This window comes from Notamacropus eugenii, chromosome 7 (assembly GCF_028372415.1).
Source record: "Notamacropus eugenii isolate mMacEug1 chromosome 7, mMacEug1.pri_v2, whole genome shotgun sequence".
In the NCBI taxonomy this organism is placed as follows: domain Eukaryota; kingdom Metazoa; phylum Chordata; class Mammalia; order Diprotodontia; family Macropodidae; genus Notamacropus; species Notamacropus eugenii.
In genome coordinates, this window is record NC_092878.1 from 13425821 (window position 1) to 13438309 (window position 12489).

At 36.3% G+C, this 12489-nt stretch overlaps 1 protein-coding gene across 3 annotated transcripts in view; it reads right to left on the minus strand.

Moving 5' to 3' along the window:
- The window catches only part of RNASE4 (ribonuclease A family member 4), a 47619-nt gene that overhangs the window by 17629 nt on the left and 17501 nt on the right, over nucleotides 1-12489 (minus strand). Inside the window, exon 2 of one of the 3 annotated variants that reach the window (XM_072623985.1) lies at nucleotides 7088-7121. The exons of 1 other annotated variant lie outside the window; for it this stretch is intronic. Coding sequence is in view for 1 of the 2 variants with exons in the window: in XM_072623981.1 (XP_072480082.1) it covers nucleotides 4297-4299 (3 nt within the window). In the remaining variant the exon portion in view is untranslated. Of the gene's footprint in view, nucleotides 1-4296; nucleotides 4316-7087; nucleotides 7122-12489 lie in introns of those variants that run through there. One more of the 3 variants, XM_072623981.1, reaches the window with a different exon arrangement.

Genomic DNA, 12489 nt, shown 5'->3' on the forward strand with positions numbered 1-12489 from the left:
TTGTGCTGGCCGAAGTGATGAAAGAGGTGATTCCAACTATAGGCTGGTAAGCAACACAGAACCAAGAGGACAATTTTTACAACAAAATTGTGAAGAAAAACAACTCTGAACAATTTAAAAACTATTCAAAACAACAACCAATGCCTTCAAAGGACCTACGATGAAATATGTTCCTGAAGTCCTGACAGAGAAGTGATGTACTAGAGGTTTAGAAAGAAACTTTTTTGATGTTACCATTATGTGGATTTGATTTGATTGACCAGTCCTATTTGTTACAAGGTAGTTTTTTTCCCGTTTTCATTGGAGGAAGGGGAAGGATAGAAGTGCAAAAAATACAAAAAGAAACAAGAGGAGGGGCATTTAAATATTGTTTTAAGTGCAGAATGAAGCATAAGCAAAGTAGCCCCATTTTGAAAGTAATGGGTTGAGATTATTACATATTTCCTTTAAAAGCATATAGCACTGCTGACCAGTCTATGGCTACAGGTGAGAAAGAGTGAGCACACAGGTCTGGTGAGTGTGGATTCCTTCAGGAACAAGAATATTGCTGAGACAGTGTGACTAGAGTACCTAACTATGGGCCTGAGGTTGAACCCACTGGACAGAATTCAGAAAATAACAGTAAGGATTTTCTGAGGCCTGGGCCACCATTACTCACAATTTGGGATTAAAACCTTACTACAATAAGAAGCTGCTAAAAAATAAAATAAAAATAAAAATGAGTAAGCAAAGGAAAAAGCACCTCACCATAGATAACTACTATATTGTAAAAGATCTGGTTCATATTCAGAGGAAGATAGTGAGCTTTTAAAAAAAAAGCCACTTCTACCCCAAAGAGTCACATCAAATGGTCACAAGCTCAAAAATAATTCTTGGAACAACCTAAAAAGAAATTCAAAAATCAAATCAGTGAGATCAAGGAAAAATCAAGGGGGAAAAAGCAATCCAAGAAAATTATGAAAAGAAAGTTAACCAACTGGGAAAAGAGGTTCAAAATCTTAAAGGAGAAACTAACTCCTTGAAAACTAGAATTGGATAAGGAGAATAGAATGACATTATAAAACACCAAGAAATAATAAAGCAAGAAATAACAGAAGAGGATCTGAAATATCTCATTAGAAAAAAAATGATCTGGAGAACAGATCAAAGAGAAAGCATATAGGGGTGGCTAAAATCAGGAACGGGGGGTAAGGGAAGCTGATAAGGTAATATAGATGGGGTGAAAAGATGCTGAAAAGGACAACAGTGAGCAAAAATAGGATGGAGAGAAATTCACAAATAGTAATTATAACTTTGAATGTAAATGGGATAAACTCACTCATAAAATGGAAATGGACAGCAGAATACATTAAAAATCAAAATTCAACAATATGTTGTTTATAAGAAACACATTTAAGAAAGAGAGATACACACAGAGTTAAAAATAGAGGGTTGGAATAGAATTTATTATGCTTCAGATGGTGCCAAAAAAGGTAGGAATAGCTATCAAGATATCAAACAAAGTTACGGCTAAAATATATTTAATTAAAAGAGATAAGCAAGGTAACTACATTTTGATAAAATGTTCTATAGATAATAAAACAATATCAATACCAAATCTATATATACCAGACGGTATAGCATCTAACTTTTTAAAACAAAACTTAAATAAATTGCATGTGGAGACAGATAGTAGTACTGTAATAGTGGTGGACTTTAATCTTCCCCTCTCAGAACTAGATCAATCTAACAAAACATAAATAAGAAAAAAGTCAAGGAAGTAAATAGAATTTTAGATAAACTACATATGATAGATATCTGGAAAGAACTGAATGGAAATACAAAGGAATACACCCTTTTCTCAGTGGCTCACAGTACCTTTACAAAGATTGACTTTAAATTAGGACATGAAAATTTTATAGTTAAAAGCAGAAATATTAAAAGTATCCTTTTCAGATCACAATGCAATAAAAATTATATTTAATAGGGAAACATTGAAACATAGTTAACATCTCATTGGAGATTAAACAACCTAATCTTAAGGAATTTAATTAATTTCATTAAAGAGAATGACAATAATGAGACAACATATCAAAACCTATGAGATAGCAGCAGTAATCAAAGAAAAATGTATATCTCTAGATCCTTATACTAATAAAAGAGAGAAAAAGCAGCCCAATATATTGAGTATGCAATTAAACTAGAAAAAGAACAAACTGAAAATCCCCAAATAAACACTAAATTGGAAATTCTAAATATTAAAGCTGAGATTAATACAATTGAGGGTAATTGTTGAATTAACTAAATTGAATTAATAAATAAAATTAGGAGTTAGTTTTATGAAAAAAGCCAATCAAATAGATAAACCATTGGTTAATTTGATTTTTAAAAAGAGAGAAAAACCAAATCACTAGTATCAAAAATGAAAAGGGTAAATACACCACCATCAAAGAAGAAATTAAAATAATTATAAGGAGGTTTTTTGCTTAATTATATGCCAATAAATTTAACAATTTAAGTGAAGTAGAAGAATGTTTACAAAAATTTAGCTTGCTTAGATGAGCAGAAGAGGAAACAGAATATCTAAACAGACCTATTTTAGAAAAAAAAATTGAACAGGCCATAAATAAGGAAGAAAAAAAATAAAACGCCAGGACGAGATGGATTAACAAATGAATTCTATCAAACACCTAAAGTATTTTAACTAATTCAATATTTTAAAAGTTATTTGAAATAATAGGCAAAAAAGCTATATTACCAAATTCTTTTTATGAAACAGATATGATACTGATACTTAAACCAGGAAGAGATCAGAGAAAGAAAATTATAGACCAGTTGCATTAATGAATATGGATGTAAAAATCCTAAATAAAATACTAGCTAAAAGGTTATAACAATATATTGCAAAGATTATACATTATGATCAAGCGGGATTTATAACAAAAATTCAGGAATGGTTTAACATAAGGAGAACTATTAACATAATTGATTATATCAATAATAAAAGTTTTTAAAATCATGATTATATCAATAGATGCAGAAAAAGTTATTGATAAAATACAACACCTATTACTATTCAAAACATTGAAAGTATAGGTATAAATGGATTTTTTTCCTTACATTGATGAAAAAAATTATCTAAAACCATCAGCAAGCATCATTTGTACAGGGGATAAGTTAGAAGCCTTGTAAGAGCACAGGTGAAATAAGGATGCCCACTGTCACTAATATTTTTCAGTACTGTACTGGAAATCCTAGTAATAGCAGTAAGAAAAGAAAAAGAAATAGAAAGAATCAGAATATGGAATGAGGTAATAAAACTAGCCCTTTTTTGCAGATGATATGATATACTTGGAAAATCCAAAAGACTAAACTAAAATGTTAATTGAAATAATTAATAATTTATGTGATAACTTTATTATTATTTATTATTATTATTATATATTTAGAAGGAATAGCAAGCTATACATAATAAATTTGAAGTTTCATGTGCAGTCATTTTTTCTTATCCTGCTGTGTTATGGAAAGGCTTGTTTTATTACATAAATTAAAATAAAATAAATTTAAAAATTTAAAAAGCATATGAGTAGGGAACAGAAATGAACAGTTTCATATAAAATTCTATTTTCCCATTCTACCTTTGCATATGGAAATGTTCATTTTGAGGGACAAGAATAACATTTTTCAAGTTCAAAATGATTTTTTTAAAGAAAAAACAGCTTAAAGCAATTAGAGGAGATTTTGTTGAAGGTCTCTGCCTGCTACAGGTTCTGGGAGAGGATGGAGAAGGAGTTAAACTTCCACTGTCCTTGAGTTGATCCCAAGAATTAACAATAGCTAGTAACCTTAGTCTGTTCCAGCACACAGCCCTTCTCCAGATTTTGAACATTGAACATAAGCCAAATCAACAACTCCCAGAGCTAATCTCTCTGTTTCTCCTGCTTAGTCATTGCCTTTCTCACTTCCCTCAAGTATTATAACCTTCTTCACCCCCTGTAGCAGAATTTGTATTGTCCTCTGTTTGCTACAATTCCCAAAGGTTCCTGCAGCCATGATTGAGAAGTCTGGTTGCAAGCATAGGAAGGGGCCAGGAAAGCAACTCAGCCAGTAGCAGAGAAAATGACCTCGGACCTCTAGACTTGGCATTGTCTTTCTGTTCTTTTCTCCACCCACTCATCCACATGGGCAAACAGAAGAGACTTAGGGTTTGGAAACTGGTGAATTCTGAGAAATAGAACTGTTTGGTATCCAGCAAATACCGACTGTTTTGTTAATAGTTTGGCCTTCAGATATTAAAATTTGGGATGGAATACTTACCATCTACTAGGGAGAGTTCTCTACCTGAAAGACACAAATTCCTCAGGAGGAAGAGAAATCTAAAGAAAAGACTAAAGTTTCAAGCCTTAGTCAACTGGGAGGATCATGCTCTTTGGTCTAAACTCCAAAGAGATTGGTACCTGAACTAGTTATCTCCTGCAAGAGAAATGAGAGGCTTGTTACATGTCCTAGGGCAAAGGTTTTCTACCTTTTCTAAAAGAACTGGAAAAGTCTACTAGCTGACAGAGCAAGTTTTCCCTGAAGATAAGGACTGCATAGTCAAACAGAATCTGGGATGGACTTCATAGCCAGCTTACAACTAGTATTTGGTGGAAACTATGAAATTAGTCATGAGCAGACCTAATAGAAACAGTATGAACACAAAGGCCTTCCAACAGCTCTAAAGAATGAGTTCCTCCTCCATATGTATGCCCTGGACATTGTTGACCTGAGAACTTGGTTAAAGAAAAGGCACAGGCTAAATGCATACATTTTATGATTTAATTAATTAAACAAATCCCCATAAAGATAACAGTTGCATAGCACTACAGAGACAGGATCAAATCTGGCTGGCTGGTACAGAAATCTTCTGGCTTATACACATTTTACAGTGAGAAAGGAACTCTCTTAGTTGGAAAAATTGTAAATTTAGTAAGACAAGACAATTAACAAAGCAATGTCAGTAGGGTTTAGTGACTCCAGGCTGTGTAAACATATGTGTCTGTGACATACAATAAGAAGAAAATCCCGCCACTCTAGTGGCAGGCTTCCTGTCCTAAACAGGTACTCAAAATAGCTGACACAGGAAAGGGTAAACAAAGTTTCAATTGAAATTACAACCCAGGACATCTGTGGGGTTTTTTTTATCACTAAAATGCCAGGAGAAAGGGTCTCCTAAGGGAATTATTAAGTCAGTCCCTTTGCTTCCCTGACACCAAAAGGCCATTAGGTTCAGACTCTTCTTAATTCAAGCTTTAGCCCTTATTAAAGTCCAAAATTTATGTTAAATATTATCAACACACACTTTCTCTATTTGTGTGACTTGCCTATATGTATTCTCAACATGCCTGCTTCTCCATGGGTATTCCCTGCTGATGCGGTATTTGTGATGAAATATGCCCCAGATTTATGAGGGAATGTTTTGTTAAGTACTTTTCTTTCTTTTTACCATTCCACTTGACTTTAAAATTGTCTTTACTTTAAACTAATCAAGATTTTTGGCTGACTATTAAAGTTGAACAAACCACAATGGACAGCCTTCTACTATGGGATTACCCTACATGATGGAAGGTGACCCCAGGTGATGCATTTAGATGTTTCAGGTTTTTGAGGTTTTCGTTAGATGTGATGACATCCTACTGACTTTCTCCCATCCAATTCATCAAAGAAAAAAAAACAAAAAACCACCAGTTAATCTTCTTCAAGAGCAAATATATTCATACCATGTCACTACCAGAAAATCTTCAATGGCAACCCCATTGCTCTTAGGGAAAAAATAGCCCGTTCTTTACCTGGCATTCAAGGCTCTCTACAGTTGGTCTCCAATCTGCCTTTCTAGTCTTATGTCAAATTACTTTTGATTCATATTTGTGTTTATGTTTCAGCTATACTGGAGTGCTCAATTTCCTCTTAGGTTGCTCTGCATTATCAATACTACTATTATTATTTTTTCATATTATTTTTTTCATCCCAAGTGACTAGCACAGTGATTTGAAGATGTAAGGTAGTTATAAAGGGGTTTTTTTTTGAGTGAAGGCATGTTTGCTATCAGATTGAACAAAGAATAAACTGACAGTCAAGCAACATTCTCATACCATCTTGCCTAGACAGTAGAAGGGAAAATAAACGCAACTAACAACTACTGGGAAACACTTTCTTCATGTAGGCAAAGGTACCCTGGGTGCTCAGATAAGTTCAGTTTTGAATAGCTTCCATACAGGCATACATCAGAGATATTGTGGAGTTCAGTTCCAGACTACTGCAATAAAATGATTATCGCAATACAATGAGTAACATGAATTTTTTTCATTTCCCAGTGCATATAAAAGTTATGTTTATACTATACTATAGTCTATTAAGTATGCAGAAGTATTATGTCTAAAAAATGCACATGCTTTTAAAAACACTTTATTGTTTAAAAAATGCTAGCCATTCAATGAGTTGTAATCTTTTTGTTGGTGGAGGGTCTTGCCTCCATGTTGTGGCTGCTGACTGATTGGGGGAAGGTTCAAGGGGCTGTAGCAAATTTTTAAAAATAAGACAGCAATGAAATTCGCTGTGTCCATTTGGCTCTTCCTCTGGTTTAACCACTCAGAAGCCGTTGCAGGGGTAGTAATTGGCCGACTTTCAATATTGTTGTGTCTCAAGGAAATAGAGAAGCCCAAGGACAGGGAGATAAACAAAAGTGAGTCAGTGAAACAGTCAGAACACACTCAACATTTATTAAGTTCACCATCTTATATGGGCATGATTTGTGGCACCCCACAATAATTATAATAGTAGCAACAAAGATCACTGATCAGAGATCACCATAACAGATATAATAAGAATGAAAAAGTTTAAAATGATGTGAGAATTACCAAAATGTGACAAGGGACACTGTGTGAGTACATGCTATTGGACAAATTGTACTGAGAGACTTGTTTGACATGGGCTTGCCATAAAGCTTCAATTTGTTTTTAAAAAAAGAAAAGAAAAAGAAAATGAGAAAAATAGAATTCAATAGAACATCTTCAAAGAACAATAAAGCAAAGTGCAATAAAATGAAGTAGAACTATACTTTTAAAAATACCTGAGCTCTAAAAAAGATGTCAAGCAGTGATCTCCTAGGATAACCAGAAAACAAATAGTTACCACTTCTGTCTTACTAGCAGTGACTGAAACAATCCAAATAGCTAGCCTGGAAATACTTAACCAATACATTCCTTCCCTAATATGAATGTCAAAATGCAGAGGACACCACAGGAATGTGAGCTCAGATGTGCTCTAGAATTGCACGCACACACACATACACACACACACACACACACACACACACACACACAAAACAACAACAAAAACAGTATTTGAGATGAGGAGAAATCCCATATTGGGAAGGAATGGGGTCAATGTCCATTTCCAGCCTGGAATTTCAAAGAGAAGTAACTGGAAATCAAGAGTAGATTACGAAAAAGTGGTACTACATGGTCAGAAGGGATTATCCCTAATGCTCAGTCATGATTTATAATGGAGTAATATAAAATGGAGAGCTGGGGACTAGGAAATGATCTCTTCCAGATTTTATATTAATCTGCCTCTGACTGGGATTTTGGAAATTGGTCCCAAGACCACATGTATATCTGTCATAAAATCTTAACCCAGGCCTATCTTCACTGAACTTCACTGCCTCTCAATTAAAAAAAAAAGCTTTAGCCTTAGGTGGTAAAAAAACATATCATTTCTTCTCTCTCTTATATCTGTATATAATCACTAGTGACTCAACCTAAAAAACTTGTATCAAAATACTTTCTCCATTCAAAGCCTGTAATACATTAGAGCTAAAAAGAGCCTGGAAGATTATATCGTTGGTTGGTTGTTGTCTTTTGTTCCTGAAGAGGACCCAAATGACACCACTCTGTTGGGGTCAAGATATAAAGTGTCCAACAGGGGGGTGAAGCCAAGATGGCAGAGTAGAAAGACACATATACACTAGCTCTTCCCCCACAGCCCATAAAATACCTGTGAAGAAAGACTCTCAACAAATTCTAGAGCAGCAGAAGCCACAGAACAATGGACTGGAGGAGATTTCCAGCCCAGGGTGAACTGAAAGGCCAATGGGAAAGGTTTGTCACACCTGACAAGGAGCGGAGCCCAGCCCGACCTTGGCCACGTGGCATGGTGTTGGGAGGAGGACCTGAGCAGGCCTCAGGGGCAGAATCCTCAGCAGCAGTAGGGGAGGTTTGCTGATCCCTCAACCCACAGAGGTCAAAGGTCAGTGAGAGGTTTTTTTCAGCTGGCCAAGAAGGGAGCAAGGTCTTCCCATGGCTCTGGCCTCAGGTGGCCACAGCAAAGGCCACATCTGGTGGCAGCAGTTCCCACAGTAGCCCACATCCATTATTGGATTGTAAAACCCCTGGGGGACCTGATCATCTGATCCATACCTCAGCCCTATGTGGTGGCCCTGCCCCCCCATGAAAGCCCCTGGGGGAATTAAGCAGTTTATCTGAATCTCAGCCCCCAGTGCTGGCTTGGTGGAACTGGAGGCCAGGTGGCTGTGGAAAGGAAATGCTACTACTTACAGATTCTGGACAGAAAAGTTTCTTGTTGCTCCTAGACCAGTGTACATGCTTGACTGTACCACCTTGGAGGAACTGAGATCTTACAGATCCCCAGAGTATACCCTACTTTTGACAAAGGACACAAAAGTCAAGTAACTGGTTGGAAAAATGCCCAAAAAAGGGAAATAATTAAGACTACAGAAGGTTACTTTCTTGGTGAATGGATATCTTCTCCCATCCTTTCAGATAAGGAAGAACAATGCTTACCATCAAAGAAAGACAAAAAAGTCAAGGCCTCTGTATCCCAAACATCCAAAATAAATATTCAATGGTCTCAGGCCATGGAAGAGCTCAAAAAGGATTTTGAAAATCAAGTAAGAGAGGTGGAGGAAAAATCGGGAAGAGAAATGAGAGAGATGCAAGAAAATCATGAAAAGTGAGTCAATAGCTTGCTAAAGGAGACCCAAAAAAATACTGAAGAAAATAACACCTTGAAAAATAGGCTAACTCAATTGGCAAAAGAGGTTCAAAAAGCCAATGAGGAGAAGAATGCTTTAAAAAGCAGAATTAGCCAAATGGAAAAGGAGATTCAAAAGCTCACTGAAGAAAATAGTTCTTTAAAATGAGAATGGAACAGATGAAAGCCAATGACTTTATGAGAAACCAAGAAATCACAAAACAAAACCAAAAGAATGAAAAAATGGAAAATAATGTGAAATATCTCACTGGAAAAACAACCGACCTGGAAAATAGATCCAGGAGAGACAATTTTAAAATTATGGGATTACCTGAAAGCCTTGATCAAAAAAGAGCCTAGACATCATCTTTCATGAAATTATCAAGGAAAACTGCCCTGACATTCTAGAACCAGAGGGCAAAATAAATATGGAAAGAATCCACCAATCACCTTCTGAAAGAGATCCAAAAAGAGAAACTCCTAGGAACATTGTGGCCAAATTCCAGAGTTTCCAGGTCAAGGAGAAAATATTGCAAGCATTTAGAAAGAAATAATTCAAGTATTGTGGAAATGCAATCAGGATAACACAAGATCTAGCAGCTTCTACATTGAGGTACTGAAGAGCTTGGAAGAGGATATTCCAGAAGTCAAAGGAAGTAGGATTAAAACCAAGAATCACCTCAGCAAAACTGAGTACAATACTTCAGGGGGGAAAATGGTCTTTCAATGAAATGGATGACTTTCAAGTATTCTTGATGAAAAGGTCAGAGTTGTAAAGATAATTTGACTTTCAAACACAAGAATCAAAAGAAGCATGAAAAGGTACACAGGAAAGAGAAATCATAAGGGACTTTACTAAAGTTGAACTGTTTACATTCCTCCATGGAAAGATAATATTTTTAACTCCTGAAACTTTTTTCAGTATTTGGGTAGTTGGAGGGATTATACACACACACACATACATACACACACACACAGAGACAGAGAACACTGGGTGAGTTGAATAGGAAGAGATCATATCTAAAATAGTGAAATTAAGGGGTGAGAGAGGAATATATTGGGAGGAGAAAGGGAGAAATGGAATGGGGTAAATTAGCTCTCATAAAAGAGGCAAGAAAAAGACTTTTCAATGGAGGGAAAAAGGGGGGGAGATGAAAGAGAAAACATGAAGTTTACTCTCATCACATTTGGCTCAAGGAAGGAATAAAATGCACACTCATTTTGGTATGAAAACCTATCTCACAATACAGGAAAGTGGGGAAGAAGGGGATAAGCAGGGTGGCGGGGATAATGGAAGGGAGGGCAGTGGGAGGAGGGAGCAATTAGAAGTCAACATTCCTGGGGAGGGACAAGGTCAAAAGAGAGAATAGAAGAAATGGCGGGGTAGGATAGGATGGAGGGAAATATAGTTAGTCTTACACAACATGACTATAATGGAAGTCATTTGCAAAACTACACATATATGGCCTATATTGAATTGCTTGCCTCCCCAGTGGGGATAGATGGGGAGGGAGGAAGGAAGAGAAATTGGAACTCAAAGTTTTAGGAACAACTGTTGAGTATTGTTCTTGCATACAACTGAGAAATAAGAAATGCAAGTAATTGAGCATAGAAATCTCTCTTGCCCTACAGGACAAAAGAGAAGATGGGGATAAGGGAATGGAGGGATGTTTGAAGGGAGGACAGATTGGTGGTAGGGTTAATTAGAATGCTTGATGTTTTGGGGTGGTGGGAGGGGAGAGATGGAGAGAAAATTTGGGACTAAAACTGGAAATGAATGTTGAAAACTTAAAATAAATAAATAAATTTTTAAAAATTAAAAATAAAAAAATAAAGTGTCCCAACATGGCTGATCAGACCAGTAGGACCTCAGAAGGCTCTGCCACAAATCAGACACAAATAACCTATATAAACATTTGGAAGGGAGATATCTTTAAATTTGTGAATCTTACATTTCTTTTAAGCTACTGTAACTTTGCTTTGCTCATAGAACACAATGCCCCCTTTGATAGGCCCACTATGCTGGGTGGTCCTGTGCCATCATCTCCCATGTCTCATAATTCAAAAGTTCTGGAGAGACCTTGAAAGTGTCCTTATATAGCTTCTTCCGACCTCCATGTGACTTGCCTTGTGTGAGTTCTTCATAAAACAGTCTTTTAAACAAACATAGGTTTGAAATTTGAGCATTGTGGCCAACCCATCAGTTACTCCCTCTGGAGTAGAGTCTGAATGCTTGGCAGTTTAGTTCCAGAAAGGACCTCAGTATCTGGATGGAACCTTATCTTGCCAGATGATTTTCAGAATATTTCTAAGACAATTCAAATGGCATTGATTCCTGGCATGGCCCTGGTATACTGTCCAGGTTTCACAGGTATATATCAATGAGATCAACACAATGGATCTATTGACTTTCAGTCTGGTAGGCAATCTAACATATCTTCTCTCCCACACTTTCCTTTGGAGTGTCCCAAACACTGAGCTGGCTCTAGCAATGTGTGTGTCAAATTCATTTTTGGGTACAGTCCTAGAAAGTATGCTGTCAAGGTAAATTAACTTATCCTCAGTATTCAAAATTTCTCCATTTTCTGTACTAATGTTTCATCAAATGGATGGTGCAGTACTACTGGTGAAGAACCTCTGTTTTCATGTTATTAATTATTGAGCCAAAATTAGCACAAGCAGCAGAGAATTGATCCATACTTTGTTGCACTTCAACTTTAAGCTATATTGAGTGTGCAATCATTATGGGCATTATGAACCTTGGAGATTATATAGTAGAGGTCACTTGTATTCCACAAAGCCCCTGTGTTTTCAGAAACATGAGAAAGTTATTTATCCAAGTTGTCATCTTTTCCAGCTACAAACTATGTTCCTAAGGATATCTCTTGTCCACCTTGCAAACAATCTCATTTTCTGAATTTATTCTTTTTCAAGCAATTCAATACCTTGGAATTCTTTGTTCTCATTGCAGGGCCAGAAAGCATAGCCAAACTGCGATGAGAAGGACTTTGGTACCTTCTATGACTCTGGTCTCATATACAATTATTTGACCTACTAAATTGGCTTATCACTGTGTATAGATTTGATTATGTAAAATCGAATGTTTCAACTAACTGCATGTGTCCTGTAGCTAAGTATCATCAGAACAGCTACCCTCCAGTTAGCCCCTTAAGTAGACAAAGAAGTACTTCTATCCTGTGACAAAAACTATTTATGAATCTCCAGTGTGTCAACCAACATCAGATCAAGGGTCCAATCCAGGGAATGGGAAGCAATGGCTTTGAAGTCACATGTGGCTCTCTAGGTCCTCAAGTGCAACTCTTTGACTAAAGCCAAACTTCAAAGAATAAATCCCCATAAAAAAAAAAAAGATTTGTTCTGTAAAACTTGGATTCGGTCAAAAAGTCACACCCAAGGATCTAGAAGGCCATATGTGACCTTGAGGCCACAGGTTGCCCACTCCTGCCTAGGCTATTAATG